At 38.1% G+C, this 17,741-nt stretch overlaps 1 protein-coding gene across 7 annotated transcripts in view; it reads left to right on the top strand.

Annotated features, from left to right (window-relative positions):
- Window positions 1-500: 500 nt before the first annotated feature.
- The window catches only part of BTBD8 (BTB domain containing 8), a 113,269-nt gene continuing 96,028 nt past the window's right edge, over window positions 501-17,741 (top strand). For 6 of the 7 annotated variants that reach the window (XM_073896311.1, XM_073896308.1, XM_073896306.1 and 3 more), the window contains exons 1-2: window positions 501-814; window positions 6,461-6,658. In XM_073896311.1, coding sequence (XP_073752412.1) covers window positions 666-814; window positions 6,461-6,658 — 347 coding nt within the window. In that variant the 5' untranslated portion in view covers window positions 501-665. Of the gene's footprint in view, window positions 815-6,460; window positions 6,659-10,033; window positions 10,055-17,741 lie in introns of those variants that run through there. The other variant, XM_073896319.1, reaches the window with a different exon arrangement.

The raw sequence follows: 17,741 nt of genomic DNA, 5'->3' as shown, positions 1-17,741 counted from the left end.
ACTCCCTGGATTAGGAAGCGATGAGGGTCTTTTAGATTCTGTACACACCCTCTGCAGGGGACTCAGGAGTGTTCTAACTCTTGCTGATTTTATGAAGTTCTTTCCCCGCTCCTCACACCCCCAGTTCTTCTTGCTCAAAGCAACAAAATGAATGAGCGTGACTCGCCACAGGAAAGGTCCTGTGAACCTGTTCTTTCCTGGAAAAAAAAGCGCTGACACCCCAGGAAAACTTAATGTGGAAAGGCTCGCAGGTTGATTTGGACTCGGCTCGCAATAAAACATCTACTAAAATGAATGGTTATAACGCACCACCCGCAACGCAAAGAGATCGAGGGAAGAAAACCCAGAGAGATTGGTCACTTCCCTGGAGAAGGTTTGTTCCCTGGGCAATGGGGGCGGGGTGCCCGCCGGCCGAAGTAAACAGAGCTACTACGCCTGCGCACACCCTTCCTGGGTCACGTGTCGGCGCGGACCTCCCAGATTGCCCCGGGTACCCGTCCCGAGGCTGTAAGGGACCGTGTGCAAACTGGAGAGGCGTCAACCTTTCCTTGAGGGGCGGATTCGGGTAGGAGCGGAGCGTTGGGTCGGAAACGCCCCCTTCTTCCACAGCCGGAGATTGAGATCCTGAACTGGGCCTGCGGGGTGTCGCTGTACCTTTGTGGGACATGGCCGGCTGTGGGGAGGGTGGCGCGGCGCCCGTGGTACCTCTGGGGTCCCCTGGAGTTTGCAGTAAGGGGTTGCAAAGGAAGGGGCCCTGTGAGCGGCGCCGGCTGAAGGCGGTGGTATCGGAGCAGCTCAGCCAGGATCTGCTCAGGTAGGAGGAGGCGGGAACTCTGGCTGCTTCAGTTCTTAAGGCATCCGCCTCCGCCCCAGAAGCTGTGGCTCTTTCCCGGCCACTCCATCCCTCCCCTCCTCGTTGTCCTCGCCTCAGGCTTTTGTGGGACGTGCACCAGTCCCCTCACTACAGAGGATTCCCTCGCCCTAAAAAACCAATCCCGAGCACCTCGGAGAGCAACCAGATTAAAAAAGGAAAGCAAAATTAGTATCACAGTTATGTGCAGCACCAGTTTATGACAATAAGACGAATAGGCTTAGTTCTTGAAAGACGTATCGCTAAGGTCGGGATGGATCCAGGTTTCATGCTCCTGAAGCGTACACTTAAAAAAAAAAAGCTTAGTTTGAGAAAAATGATAAAATTAGGTATAAAAATGAATATTTAGATTAAGGAAAAAAGAACAAATTAGTGGAGTCTTGGAGGTCTCTTAATTCTGAACTTTCTTTAAAGAATTTACCAGAAATGCTTACATAGAAATATTTCCTGATTGCAAACTGGTTTCGCCTCTCCACCTAGAACACTCTACAGCTCCCAGCTACTCCCAGCTCCCATGAGGACGTAAGCAAATGGAGGGTTGTTCTGAAGCTTAACTCAGGCTATGGTGAATCCAGTTAATGACCTCTCAGTTTATAAAGAAAATGAAGCTTAGAAATATTCCCTAGCCAATTGCCATTTCCACCAAAACTGATTTCTTGAGCTTTAGTGTGCATCAGAATCACCTGGAGGGCTTGTTAAAACTTAGATTTACTGGGTCCCGGACCATAGTACTTACTCAGTTGGTTAGGAAGAGAGCTTTTGCATTTCTAACAAGGTCCCAGGTAATGGTGATGCTGATGCTGGCTGCCTGGGTCACACTTTAAGAACTACTGAATTAGAGTAAACATAATAACCACTAATAACCAATAGCTGTGCAGCATTCTACATTTTTTTTTTAAAGTGCTTTCTATCCCTTACACTTAGGCTTCAGTGGCTCTAAACTGTACTTTCTATAAAGTAAAAAAATTTCCCTTTAATTTGGGCTTATCTGCCAGGGATGCTGCTTTGTCTCCACCAGTGGGGGATTAATGTAAAAGATGGAAAAATAAAACTGAAGTTGTTCTGTTTCTAGGCTGAATCTGTAAGGATGAGGCACTCCTTTTCAGTGGCTTTATTCTCCTGGCTCTATTGTAAGCCTTAAGGTGTCAGGAATTTAAGGAAGATAACATGTCTAATTTATATAAAGAAAATGAAATTAAGGCATCGTAGGTGAACTTTGTATCCTCATCTGAGCAGTAATTAAGGATAGGATCCTAAACTTACAAGTTCCTATTATAAACAACAACAAAAAAGATGTGGCAGTTCTTTTCTTTTTAACAAGAAAACTTAATATGTGCACCCAATACCCTAATTGCTGTGCCAAATTAATCTTTTTCAAACACAGCAATATAATGGATTTATTTTACAAATATTAATGAAGTATCTAGCACCCACCAAGTACCTAGATTTGTACTAGGTCCTGAAGAATCAAAGATTAATGAGACATAGCTTTGGTGTTGTGCTTACACTCTGGTAAGAGAGATAATAGTCAAACAAAAGTTAGGGGGACTGGGGTGAGTTTAGGGAAGGCTTTTTAGGGTGACGTTTGAGTGCTCTCTTGAGGATTGATTCAAAATTGATTAGGTAAAGATTAGGAAGGGAAAAGTCAGAGGATATCTAAACAAAGGGAATGTCTTTTACAAAGGCACAGAGATTTGAAAGAGTTTGATTTATTTTGGGAAAGCAAGTTGTATTAGATTCTTAAACAGCAAGGAACAGAGACACCTCTGGGTGACCAGAGATAATAGGGTATATGGAGAAGTAAAATAGGAAACTATTTCAGTAGTCAAAAAGCCAGATCTGATGTAGAATTGGAAAGTTGATTGGAATATGACAGCAATTATACAGTAAGACCTCATTGAGAAGTGGACCATTATTCAGGACAATTGTAATAAAAATCCCTAAACTTATTGCTATTCTACTATTAGCTAGATGCCGGGTTGACTACCCTGTGAAGTAAGTCTTGGTATTATTCCCATTTAACAGATAAGGAAACTGAGCATTAGGCATGAAGTGGTAGAGTCCTAATAAAAACCTTGACATTCTGACTCCAGAAACGTTAAAATGACTTGCCCAAGTTCACACAAACAGAATATGAGCCCAGTCAGTCTGTTTTCTCTGCAGTAGTTATACAGACTGATCTTCCAGTAATTTATTTCCTTCATCTTTGCTTCTGTCCTCACCCATTTCTTTTTCTTACTCTTAGATTTGCTTTGAAACTCTCTTACAGTGTCATCAGTCGGTTTCTGTTTATTGTAGAACATCTCTGCTAGAGTTGTTTAACTACCACATTGATGCCTAACCTTGGCTCATTCCATTGTTCATTCAGATGTGGTTAAGAGCATCAGGGTCATGTGCTACAAAGACGAGCCATATATGAATGATAAATGAATTTGGTAGCTTTTTGGGAGGGGATTGTTGGTATGGCCAAAGTGACAGCAGATGAGGGTGAATGGGTAAACTAAGTCTAGATCATGGAGGCCTTCTTTTTCAGTGAAGAGTTTGGAATGTATTGTGGAGGCAGTGGAGAGCTGTTGGTGTTTTTTAAATCAAAGATTAAGATATTTAGATCTTGAGGGAAGAAAAATTAGAAACAAGGAAACCAGCTAGGAGATTTTGTATGATAGTCAAGGGATACATAATGGCAGTGGTGATGGAAAAAGTGAAAGGGATTCACATGTGCAATTGATGGACTCAGTGAGCAATTACATGTGGAGGTACAGGGGAAGGGAAACACAGAAGATGGCGCCAAGTCTTAGGGCATTTGAAAGGGAGGAGCATGGTGAATGTTGAGGAAGTCAGATGCAGGAGGAAATATGTCTGGAGTTGAGAATGAAGGTGGGAATAGCAGATACACAGTAAAGGTTGGTGGTATCATTAGCACCCAGTTGTCCACGCCAAAAAAGAGAGGTTATTCCCTTCCATTCACCTTCTACATCCAGTCACCAACTCCTGCCGATTTTATTACCAAAGTATATTTTAATTTCATTCCCTAGTCTCTATCACCATTGATCTCTCCTGGCTCAAGCCTTTACATCATTCATCTGCGTTGTGCAGTAATTTTCTCATCTTCATTTTCATTCCCCCCTAATTTCTCATCTACACAACTAATAGGTGATATTTTGAAAAATGAATTTGTCCATTTGGTGATTCGCCTTCAATCCTTTAAGATGGTTTTAAACTCTTTGCCTCCTATTTGTCTTTATCCCAGCAGCTTCATCTGTCACTTCTTAGCCCCCCAGTACTCTCTGCTGACCAGTTTGTAGTTCCATACTCACACATACCTTAGCAAGGAACGTGGAGCCAGGAACTAACTATGACCTTGCCTTGCTTCCCTGACCAACTCTTATTTGATCTTTGAAATCTCATTTGGTTTTCTTGTCCTCTGTAAGGTCTTTTATGCCTATCTCTGAAAAAATTTTACTTATTTGTGTTATTGAATATGTCACACTCTTTAATTTTCAGGCCGGTCTTCCCTACTATTCAGTAAAATCCTTGAGTGCACATATGTTTTAGTCTTCTGTCTGTACCCAGTGCTTGGTACATAGTACATGCTTAATACATTTTTAGTGATAGTCAGCAGTCCAAAATGCATTAGATAGCTTAATGCAGTAGTTGGCAGAGAAATGAGATGGAAAAAAGCTGGACCTAGACATGGTTGAGCCTTTGCTTCAACCTGTCCTTCCTCTAGACTTTACTATTTGATGAGCCAATACACCCCCTTTAATATTTAAGCCAGTCTGAGTCAGATAATTTTGTTGCTTGTAACATACAAGATATACTTGTAACTGATATAAGTAGTTTTATAAAATAAAAAGCACTATATTTTCATATTGACAATTTTTAAACACATTAAATTTTTTTATTTAACAAATACTCATGAGCATATCTTAAGAACAAGGCAGATTCCCTAGTGATGGTTGTATGGCTACCAGCTGCATTGCTTCCTTATTCCCTTGGGGAAGAGTGGAGGATGGAGAAAAGGTGGGTGGGAGGAAGGAATAAATTGAGTATTATGTGCAACTTGAGTTTTTATTAATGTCTGAGAGACCAGTACATTTTTGTATAACTTTAAAAACCACTTATGAAAATAATTTATTGATTAAAATATTGACTAAAATGCTTCTGTTTGCTGATTGTTTCCAAGGTTCTGAAAGTTTTGTGCTCTGAAGCATTTGTTTTGTTTAGTGTAAAATACAACAAAATTCAACAAGCAGATATTGCGCTCTGTATACTGAATATATAGTTTTTGCCTTTGGGAATTTATTGTCTAGTAGGGAGAAAGACAAAAAAATAATGATGCAATGACAGAAGCTCTGTATAGAGGTATGCGTGTGTTGGGATCAGAGGAAGGAGCCATTAACTTGATCTTGGGGGCATGAGAGTGTCAGTGGCAACATTCTAAGCTTTCACTGTAATGGATATCTTTAGTGTACGCCTATAGTGTACTGGTGTGATTGCCAGTTATATCCTGTGATAAGGAAATCCTCTGAGAATACATATTTTGCCAAAGATAATGATACAGTGATATGAAGTATTATTTAGTATTTAGAGAGTAGAAATATATAGTTACCACAGGGACAAAAGATTATGACAGTTTGTATTATGATGCTGATTTCTGTTCTTCCTTCACTTTATATGTAATCAGTGGGCTTTACCGTAACCATGTGCGTTAGTAAAGGGATTTAAATGGGTTATCCCATGAGCGCATCGTTTTAATAATAGATTATAGTTTGTTCTATTTGTGTGAGGAAAAAACTGGAAAAGGGCTTAAAATGTCACATTCTTGATGGCCAAGCCTGCATTTCAGACTCGGTATTTAACAATAGTCAGAACAAAATGTACCAGTTTCTAATCTGTATTGTCTATTGTTATACTCAGCTTGCTTGTGTTGTTGACATTTTACTTCTTTTGCTTCTTTTAGTAAGATTTTTAAAAATAGGGGCGCCTGGGTGGCTCAGTTGTTAAGCGTCTGCCTTCGGCTCAGATCATGATCCCAGGGTCCTGGGATCGAGCCCCGCATCGTGCTCCCTGCTTGCCAGGAAGCCTGCTTCTCCCTCTCCCACTCCCCCTGCTTGTGTTCCCTCTCTCACTGTGTCTCTCTCTGTCAAATAAATAAAATCTTTAGGAAAAAAAAAGATTTTAAAAAATATATTCAACAGTCAATGACCATATTACTTTGTGTTCTTTTTCTGAAATAAATCTTAAGTAGGTACATTTTAAAGGAAATCAACATAAATAGCAGAAGATAAGTTCTATTATTACCAGAAGGAACTAAAATATATTTTTTGAAAAAATAGTCTTACTCTTTTTAGTGTAATTAGCTTTGTTTTCACTATGAATTTTAGAAAATAAGATTCTAAGTATTGAACAGTGTTCTTTGGAATGAACTGAGAACAAACTCATTTTCATATTAACCTATTTTACTTTTGTTACTTACCTCTGTATTTTTAGTGTGTGCTATTTTGAAAAATTATTTTATAAAAATGGGTATATTATATAGTTCTGAGTATCACTAATTAAACTATGGTTCCTTTTTATTCATTACAGGCTCCTAAGGGAAGAAATCCATACAGATGTTACTTTCTGTGTAGGTAGTACTTTGTTCAAAGCACACAAAGCAGTCCTTTTAGCAAGGGTTCCTGACTTCTATTTTCATGCTGTTGGACAGACATCTGATAATTTAACAAATCTTGAGTCTATTGCTGTGGAGAACTTTGAAGCTTCAGAATTTAGAACATTTTTACAGTAAGTGCTTTCTTTATCTTTTTTCTCTTACATTTAAGTCTAATATACAACTGTTTACCTTTTCAACACATATGTGTGTATGTTTTTATTTCTTGTATTTTCATATCTGTTTTATAACCTAAAAAAAAATCCATTAATTTAAATTCTTAGTATTAGTAGAGGCTAAGTATGAGTATCAGAGTATTAGGGGCTTAGTATTGGGAAAGACTAAGTACTAATTTGAGATTGAGCCTGAAAGAGGAGAAATGGTGTGTTCTCTAGTAATTTGAATGACTTACTCCATGCCAAGGTTTTTTGACAGTGGCACTATTGACATTTTGGGCTAGATAACTCTTTGTTGTGGGGTCGGTGCTGTGCTGTGCATTTTAGGATGTTTAGCAGCATCCCTGTCCTCTAGCCCCTAGATGACAGTAGCATTCTTCCTGAGTCCCCGCCCTCCCCGCCACTTCCCAAGTTGTGACAATCAAAATGTCTGTCAGATGTTGCCAGATGTCTTCTTGGGGGTAGAATTAGCCCCTGTTGGGAACCATTGCTATATACTGACTTCTGTATTGTTGGTATGAAAAAATCATTGGTATGCAAGAACTGTTGCTATATATTGACTTCCTGACTTCCTTATTATTGGTATGCAAAACTTTAAGTAAATTATGTTTGTAAAAATATGAGATCATAACTTTTTATTCTTATGGCTTGCATATGGTCAAAATTTTTGAAAATAGAACATCCATTGAACTCGTGAATTCACGAATTTTTACCACCTAAATAATGGGAGAAATTAGTTTAATACCCATTCTAATTGAACAGAATTTTATTTTAATGCTTTACTATTATCTGCACATATGTGTAATGATTTGACACTCATTTTTGCTAAATGTATCCAGAAGGGAAGTATTTTCTAATGTAGTTTCTCAAAATTATATGTCTTTTAGACTTATGACATTTAAATGACATGGACTCTAAGGCTAGAATGCCTGAGTTCAAATTCTCTGCTTTGCCATTTCGTAGCTGTGTGCCTCAAACCTTAATCCTTCTGTGCCTGGAATTTCGTCAGGTGTAAAATGTCTGGCACCTAATAAACACCATAGAAATTCACTAAGATTTTTATATTTGTAAATCTGGAAGTGTTTATTTGTATTTCATTTCAGTTTTTTAAATCCTGCCCTACGTAATTTCTTCCCTTTTTCCAACATATGGAAGTCGGTATTGTTCTAAATGATATTTTAGTGACTTTCTCTCATACCACCCATCACATACACTTACTCAGCAGGTGTCTATTTGTGCCCTGTAATGGGCAAGGCCCTGTGTAAAGGGCTAGGTATGTACTGGTTAGTGGCTCTTGATTTGAGTGCTAAATGATGACAAGTAAATGTGGAACTAAGTTTTAAAGCCAATACTGGCTTTTTCAAAGTTGGATTTTTGTGTTTTTATATTCTGGATCCTCAGTGTTTTTTGATGCTAGTCTTTTAGTTATTTGCTGACATACATTTTGCCTATAATCCAAATCATACTGACGTTAGTGTAGAAAATTACTTTTGGATAATTAAATGTTAAGTATATTTGTGTGATTTGGTTTATTTTTCTTCTTTTTATGCTCTGAAATGCTCTGACATGCTCTGATCTGACTTCTTCATTATTTCAGAATTTCTTATATGAAACTCCTATATGCATAAATGGAAAATTGTCTAACCTTGACTTACCCTGTGTGTAAGAATAGTATGACATAATTTAAACAGATACTCTAAGTGCGATTTTAAAAATCATTATCATTTCCCAGTATAGATCATAGGCTCATCATTGAGTTCCGACTATCAGTTTTAAAATGTATACTTTTTTTTTTTCCTAGTTGGTGGTATATTGGCATTGTTCTAAGGACCAGGCTCTGTAGTCAAGCCAGGCCTACCACTTCTAACTGTGTGAACGTTGATTCATCACTTACTGTTATCTCCATCTGAAAAATGGACATAATAACAATACCTATCTAAAGTGTTATTGTATGGGTTAAATTAGATGCTTATAAAGCACAGTGGTTTGGCATACAGTAAGCACTGAATACATTTTCATAAGTTATTTATAGTAGTAGGCCTGTGTAGGCTCTATGAAATGATATATTTCTTGAGTGTATGTTTATTTTTATTTTATTTTCTTCTTTTGTAAAACTATTTTATTTTTAAGTAATATCTACACCCAATGTGGGGCTCAAACTAACAACCCTGACCAAGATCAAGAATTGCATGCTCTACTGACTGAGCCAGCCAGGCTCCCCTTGAGTGTATGTTTAGATGAAGATGCATAGGATATGTCAAATTTTCATATATCAGAGAAAGGAAGAAACTATATCAATATTTTTCTTTATTTATTGTCCTTAAAAGTAGTAGGAAAAAAAGATTAAGAGACAGCATGGTAGAGTGGAGGAGACACTGGACTTGGCAACAAGGCAGAGATCTGCCTCCCAGCTGTGCATTATCTTGTTTTATGATTTCTTTAAGCCTCAGTTTTCTCATATTTAGAACAAGGAGGTTGGAGTAGATGGCTTTGTGCTTCATAGCACTTCACAGGCCTCTATTTTAAGCACTTAATCATATTTTGTTTTGTATTAGGTTAGTCATGTATGTCTGTGGTTATATAAGCTCCTTGAAATTAGATCATCTCATTGATGTGAACATCCTCAATGGTATCTCGTATTGTGTCCTGCACAGAGAAAGTGCTTGTGATGTACCCCTCTTTTTTTTAGCAGAGTGCATTGAAATTTCATCTATATTAATATAAAGTATAAGGAGAGGATTATAATATAAAATATTGAGATTAATTTTTTCAATGAAACTTCTGAAAAAAATTTTTAAATTTTACTTATGAAATTCAGTTCTTATTAGTGGCTTTATTGCACATCCTTTCTCTTTAGATAACCAATAAAATTTTTGAAATATTGTTATATTGCTACTTACTGTAGAGTCCTTTGGTATTATGCACTTGAGTTAGAGTGGGAAATACAGTCTGTGAAAAATTGTTTTATATACAGCAGCATCATAGATGATTCAAATGATTGGCAATGGAAAATAGTTCTTGCTTCATGACCTTGTGATTAAAATTCAAAAATTCAACTTAGTATAAAAATCTTTGATTTTCCAAGAAGACCTACCCCGTTGTAGGTGTCAGAGTGTGTATGTGTGTGTGCGTGTGTGTGAGGAAAGAAAAGAGGAAAGACCTTTTTTTTCTTTTCACTCAATTGTTTGTTCCATAGTCTTTTTTTTTTTTTTTTTTTTTTTTTAAGAGGAATGACCTTTGAATTTGCAACTTAACATCAGTTAACTGGGGGATGCTAAGAGAACTTGTCAGGAAGGTATAAACACATAGAACAGCACAGAACAAAAGATTCTGTTTCCCCTGCAGCTTTTTCAGGTAATGGGTATTTTCTCTCACATTTCTTATACTAGCAGGGCTGGAAGTGGGTGGGATAGGTGTCTTGTTGTATTCACTGTATTTAACTATATTTTCTTATTTTCTGTATTATTGATGCTCTGGCATCGGGGGCCTCACTGACTGGGCAGAGATTACTCCTCCTAGGGTCAGGTCATCCTAAATCCATCCCAACACCCCCACCTCCTCAATCTGGTTCGTATTCTCCACAAGGCAATATTCCTCTGCCCTAATCTTCCCAGGGCCAAATACCAGGCAACTAAAGATCATTCTCATAGCCCAGAGCATCCCCCACCCCCCCCACCCCACCTCCAGCCCCAATTATTAAAACTAATATTAAGCTTCTTCAGTTGTTTACCTTGCCCCACTCCTTCCTTTCCACAGAAAACATAATAAAGCCTTCTGCCTGTGCTTTGCTCTACCTCCTGCTTCCAGACCAACCCTGTTGCTTCCCCATGTGGCCATTACTGGTGTGGTGTGCCTCTCTCTGCTTGGGGACTGCAAATTACAAACTATCTTTTCAATGGCAGTCATTTCCTAATCATTTGGCTCGGCACACCTGAATAAAACCAATTCCCAGGTGCATTTTAAAACATTTGAAAACCAGTTGCTGCCTTTAGATCTTTCTTCCTCCCATCTTCCTAAACTGTCTTTGAATCTCATCTTGCTAGTCTATGCCACTAGCCAGTCATCTATAGACCCTTAAGTCAGTCCTCATTTCTTCTTTCTTTCTTACTTTTTAAAAAATGTTAATTAATTAATTTTTATTTTTAATTCTACTATAGTTGATATACAGTATTATATTAGTTTCAGGTGTACAATATGGTGATGCAGCAATTCTATACAGTACTCAGTGCACATCACGATAAGTGTACTCTTAATCCCCTTCATCTATTTCACCCATCCCCCAACCCACCTCCCCTCTGGTAACCACCAGTTTGTTCTCTATAGTTAAGAGTCTGCTTTTTGGTTTGTCTCTTCTTTGTTCGTTTGTTTTGTTTCTTAAATCCCACATATAAGTGAAATCAAATGGTATTTATCTTTCTCTAACTGATTTATTTCCCTTAACATTATATCCTCTTGATCCATTCATGTTGTTGCAACTGGCAAGATTTCATTCTTTTTTATGGCTCAGTAATATTTCATTGTGTATATATACTAGACCTTTATCCATTCATCTACTGATGGACACTTGGGTTGCTTCCATAATTTGGTTATTGTAAATAATGCTGCAGTCAACATAGTGGTACATATAATCTTTTCCAATTAGTGTTTTTGTATTCTTTGGATCAATACCCAGTAGTGGAATTACTGGATCATATAGTAATTCTATTTTTAACTTTTTGAGGAACCTCCATACTGTTTTCCACAGTGGCTGCACCAGTTTGCATTCCTACCAACATTGTACGACGGTTCCTTTTTCTCTACATCCTTGCCAACACTTGTTTCTTGTCTTTTTGATTCTAGCCATTCTGAGAGGTGTGGGGTGATAATCTCATTGAGGTTTTGATTTGCATTTCCCTGATGATGAGGGCTGTTGAACATCTTTTTATATTTCTGTTGCCATCTGTCTGTCTTATTTGGAAAAATTTCTACTCAGGTCCTCTGTCCATTTTTAAATGGGATTATTTGTTTGTTTGTTTTTTTGGTGTGGAATTGTGTAAGGTCTTTATTTGGATACTGACCCTTTATTGGATATGTCATTTGCAAATATCTTCTCCCATTCACTAGATTGTCTTTTAGTTTCATTGACTGTTTGCTTGGCTGTGCAGAAGCTTTTTATTTTGATATAGTCCCAGTAGTTTATTTTTGCTTTTTTTTTCCTTGCCTCAGGAGACATATCTAGAAAAATGTTGGTATGGTTGATGTCAGAGGTATTACTGCCTGTGCTCTTTTCAAGGATTTTAATGGTTTCAGGTCTCGCATTTAAGTCCTTAATTCATGTCAAGTTTATTTTTATGTATGGTGTGAGAAGGTGGTTCGGTTTCATTATTTTGCTTGTATTGTAGTTTTTCCAACACCATTTGTTGAAGAGACTTTTCCCCATTGCATATTTTGCCTCCTTTATCGAAGATTGGTTTACCATATAATCTTGGGTTTTTTTTTTCTTTAAAGATTTTATTTATTTATTTGACAGAGAGAGACACAGAGAGAGAGGGAACACAGGCAGGGGGAATGGGAGAGGAGAAGCAGGCTTCCTGTGGAGCAAGGAGCCTGATGCGGGGCTCAACCCCAGGACCCTGGGATCACGACCTGAGCCAAAGGCAGATGCTTAAGGACTGAGCTGCCCAGGTGCCCCATAATCATGGGTTTATTTCTGAGTTCTCTATCCTGTTTCACTGATCTATGTCTATATTTTTATGCCAGTGCCATACTGTTTTGATTACTGTAGCTTTGTAGTATATCTTGAAATCTGGGATTGTGATACCTCCAGCTTTGTTTCTTTTTCAAGATTGTTTTGGCTGTTCAGGGTCTTTTGTGGTTCCATACAAATTTTAAGGTTGTTTGTTCTATTTCTGTGAAAAATGCTATTGGTATTTTGATACGGATTGCATTACATGTGTAGATTGCTTTGGGTATTATAGACATTAAAAAAAGAGATTTATTTATTTATTTATTTAAGAGAGAGATAGCATGAGCGGAGGAAGGGGCAAAGAGGGAGGGAGAGGACGAGGGAAAGAATTCCAGGCAGACTCTGTGCTAGTGTGGACCCTGATTCTGGGCTCGCTCTCCCAACCCTGAGATCATGACCTGAGCTAAAATGAAGAGTTGGATGCTTAACTGACTGAGCCACCCAGGCGCCCCTGGTAGTATAGGCATTTTAACAATATTTGTTCTTCCAGTCCATGAGCATGGAACATACTTCCATTTCATTGTGTCATCTTCAGTTTCTTTCATCAATGTTTTATAGTTCTCAGAGTACAGGTCTTTCACCTCCTTGGTTAGTTTTATTCCTAGGTATCTTATTATTTTTGGTGTAATTGTAAATGGGATTGTTTTCTTAATTTCTCTTTGTGCTGCTTCTTTATTAGTGTATAGAAATGCAGTGGATTTCTGTACATTGATTTTGAATCCTGCCACTTTACTGAATTGATTTATCAGTTCTTGTAGTTTTTTGGTGGAATCTTTAGAATTTTCATTATGTAGTATCATGTCATCTGCAAATAGTGAAAGTTTTACTTCTTTACCAGTTTGGAAGCCCTTTATTTCTTCTTTCTATATGATTACTGTGGCTAAGACTCCCAATACTATAGTGAATAAAAGTGGTGAGAGTAGCCATCCTTGTTTTGTTCCTGATCTTAGGGGAAAGCTCTCAGTTTTTCCCATTGAGGATGATATTAGCTCTGGGTTTTTCATATATGGCCTTTATTATGTTGAGGCGTGTTCCCTCTAAATCTACTTTGTTGAGCGTTTTTTTTTTGTGAATGGATATTGTTCTTTGTCAAATGCTTTTTCTGCATCTGTTGAGATGATCATATGGTTTTTATCCTTCCTCTTGTTGATGTGATGTATCACATTGATTCAGTTGTGGATATTGAATCACCCTTGCATCCTGGAAATAAATCCCACTTGATCATGGTGAATGATTTTTTAATGCATTGTTGGATTGATTTGCTAATACTTTGTTAAGGATTTTTGCATCTATAGTCATCAGACATATTGACCTGTAGTTTTCTTTTTTTTAGGTGTCTTTATTTGGTATTGGTATCAGCGTAATGCTGGCCTCATGGAATGAATTTGGAAGCTGTCCTTCCTCTCTTATTTTTTGGAATAGTTTGAGAAGAATAGGTTTTTTTTTTTTTAAGATTTTATTTATTTGACAGAGAGAGGGAGGGAGCGAGCACAAGCAGGGTGAGCAGGAAAGGGAGAAGCAGGCTCCCCGCTCAGCAGGGAGCCTGATGTGGGGCTCAATCCCAGGACTCTGGGATCAGGACCTGAGCCAAAGGCAGACACTTAACAGACTGAGCCACCCAGGTGCCCGAGAAGAATAGGTATTAACTCTTCTTTAAATGTTTGTTGGAATTCACCTGTGAAGCCATCTAGTCCTGGACTTTTGTTTGTTGGGAGTTCTTTTGATTACTGATTTAATTTCATTGCTGGTAATTGGCCTGTTCAAATTTCTATTTCTCCTGATTCAGTTTTGGGTGGTTATATTTTTCTAGGAATTTATGCATTTCTTCTAGATTGTTCAATTTGTTGACATATGATTTTTCATAATATTTTCTTATCCTTTATGTTTCTGTGGTGTTGGTTATTATTTCTCCTTTTTCATTTTTGATGTTTATTTGCCTCTCGCTCTTTTTTATTTTTATGAGTTTGGATTAAAGTTTATTAATTTTGTTGACCTTTTAAAAGTACCAGCTCCTGGTTTCATTATCTGTTCTATTGTTTTTTAGTTTTTATTTCACTTATTTCTGCTCTAATCTTTGTTTTTTCTTTCCTTCTGGTTTTGTGTTTTGTTTTTTTTCTAGCTCCCTTACGTGTAACATTAGGTTATTTATTTCAGATTTTTATTGTTTCTTGAGGTAGGCCTAAATTGCTACAGTGTTGCCTCTTAGGACCTTTTTTGCTACATCCCAAAGATTTTGGACCATTGTTGTTTTCATTTTCATTTGTCTCCATGTATTTTTTTTCCCTTTGATTTCTTGGTTAACCCATTCATTGTTTAGTAGCATGTTAACCTCCGTGTATGTGTGTTCTTTCCAGATTTTTTTCTTATGGTTGATTGCTAGTTTCATAGCATTGTGATTAGAAAAGATGTATGGCATGACTTTGATCTTTTTTAATTTGTTTAGATTTGTTCTGTGGCCTAACTTGTGATCTATACTGGAGAGTGCTGTGTTTGCACTTGAAGAGAATGTGTATTCTACTGTTTTAGGATGGAATGTTCTGAATATATCTGTTAGATCCATCTGGTTCAGTGTTTCCTTGTTGATTCTGTTTGGATATCTGCCCATTGATGTAACTGGAGTATTGAAGTCCCTTATTGTATTACTATCGATTACTTTCTCTATGTTTATTATTACTGTGTTATATATTTGGGTGCTCCCATGTTGGGTGCATAAATATATACAATTGTTATATCTTCTTGTTGGATTGTTCCCTTTATGGTTATATAGTGTCCTTCTCTGTCTCTTGTTACAGTCTTGTTTTAAAGTCTGTTTTGTCCAATATAAGCATTGCTCCCCTGGCTTTCTTTTCACTTCCATTTGCATGATGATTGTTTTTCCATCCCTTTACTTTCAATCTACATGTGTCTTTAGTATGAAATGAGTCTCTTGTAGGCAGCATATAGATGGTTCCTGCTTTTTTATCTATTCTGTCACCCTCTATCTCCTGATTGGAGCATTTAGTCCATTTTCATTCAAAGTAACTATTGAAAGGTATGGACTTACTGCCATTGTCTTACTTCTTATGGTTGTTTTTGTAGTTCTTCTCTGTCCTTTCTTACTCTCTTCTCTCACAGTTTGCTGGCTTTCTTTAGTGATATACTTGGATTCCTTTCTCTTTATTTTTTGATATCTATTACTGGTTTTTATTTTGTGGTTATCATTAGGCCTATATATGACATCTCACACATACAGCAGTCTGTGTTAAGTTGATGGTTCCTTAAGTTTGAACCCATTCTTAATTCCTTTTCCCCTACCCCTGCCACATTTTAGGTATATGGTGTCATACTTTATATCCTTCTGTTTTGGGACTCCCTTGACTGATTTTAGTAGATAAACTTAATTTTACTGCTTTTGTACTTCTGACTTTTTTTTTTTAACAACTATTTGTGGTCTTTACTTTCCACTGAAGGAGTCCCCTTTAAAATTTTTATAGACTTGGTTTAATGGTGATGAATTCCTTTAACTTTTGTTTGCCTAGGAACTCTTTATCTCTTCTCCAGTTGTCAATGATAGCCTTGCTGGATAGAGTATTTTTGGCTGCAGATTTTTTCCTATCAGCACAGTGAATATATCATGCCATTTTCTTCTGGTTTGCAAAGTTTCTGCTGAAAAATCAGCTGATAGCCTTATGGGGTTTTCCCCTTGTATGTAATTGTTTTCTTTTCTCTTGCTGCTTTTAAAAATTCTTTATAACCACTTTTCATCCTTTTAATGACTGTGTGTCTTGGTGTGGCCCTCTATGGTTCGATTTTGTCAGATGCTGTCTTTGCCTCCTGGATCTGGATTTCTGTTTCCTTCCCCAGATTCAGTAAGTTTTCAGGCATTATTTTTCAGATAAATTTTCTGCTCCCTTTTCTGTCTCTTCTCCTTGGATTCCTACAATGCAAATGTTATTTTATTGGTAGTGTTGTTGTCTTCCCATAGTCTATTTTAATTTTTTTATTACTATTTTTCTCTCTCCTCTTTAGCTTGATTACTTTCCATTACTGTGTCCTCCAGTTTGCTGATCCATTTTTTTGCTTCCTCTAGTCTACTATTCTCTCTAGTATGTTTTTAATTTTAGTTACTGAGTTCTTCATCTGTGATTGGTTCTTTTTCATATTTTCTATCTCTTTGTTGAGTGTCTCACTGAGGTCCTCCACTCTTTTCTCGAGGCCAGTGAGTATCTTCATGACCATTACTGTAAATTCTCTGTCAGACATATTACTTATCTCCATTTTGTTTAGCCCTCCTGCTGTGATTTTGCCCTGTTCTTTCAGTTAGTACATATTCCGCTGTCTCCTCGTTTTATCTAACTTTCTGTATCTGTTTATATGTGTTAGGAAAGTCAGCTATCTCTCCTCCTCGTGAAAGTAGTGGCCTTATGAAGAAGAGGTCCTATAGTGCCCTGTTGTTCTGTGTCCCCTGTTGACCAGAACCTGGCGCTTCAGAGGTATCTTTTATGTGTAGTGTATGTAACCTAGTGTTGTTGCTGAGCCACATTTGCCTTCAGTCTAGTTGTCTTCAATGGCTCTCTTTGCCTGTTGTGAGCAGGATTTGGTCCCTGTGTTGTTAGTGGGTCAGTCTGGGACTGCCTTGGGCTTGACTGGGTCAGACCAGGCATTTGCCAGAGTTGCAGTGGCATGGAACTGCAGGGGTTTTCTCTGTGTTGTCTTCTGAGAAGCTTTCATTGGTGAGTGGGGCCTGCAGTCAGACCTGATGTCTGTCCCCAGCCCACTGCTGGGGCTGCATTTGGACTGGTGTGTGTTGTTAATTTCCCCTCTCCCCCAGGGCAGGAGTCACACTGAAGTGTTGATGGCTCCTGTCAGGGTTGCTTGACACTGCCTGGCTTATGGCACTGCTTTGGCTGGGCTTCAGCCAAGGATGTATTCAATGGGGCCGGTCTGCAGCAGAATGTGGGATGGGCTGTGAGGAGCCAGTAGGTCTCTGTCAGTCAGTTGTGGGTCAGGGTCTGCAGGCCCTGGGGAAAAGTCCTGCCTAGGCTGTGATGGAGAGGGTATTTCTGCAGCAGAATGGGGTGTGAAGCATGCTTTAGCATGTAGGTGGAGAGTGTACATGCTCTGCTTGTTCCCGCAGGTGCTTGTGTATCTAGGCTTTGGTGTTGGGGAGGGAAATGGTGCTTAGCAGCTGTTTTATTCTTGGAGAAGTTCCCTAAGATCCCTGCCCCTCCAGCACACACTCTGAGATTAGTAAATAAATCCCCTTCCCATATACCCTAGGTGTTCAAACTGCGGCTTCTGTGCTGTATTTCTTCTGGCTCTTTGTTGTGTTCTCTC

This window comes from Callorhinus ursinus, unplaced genomic scaffold (genome assembly GCF_003265705.2).
Source record: "Callorhinus ursinus isolate GAN/ISIS: 27379988/994484 unplaced genomic scaffold, GSC_fseal_2.0 scaffold9, whole genome shotgun sequence".
Classification (NCBI taxonomy): Eukaryota; Metazoa; Chordata; class Mammalia; order Carnivora; family Otariidae; genus Callorhinus; species Callorhinus ursinus.
This window is presented reverse-complemented; position numbering and strand designations above follow the sequence as displayed.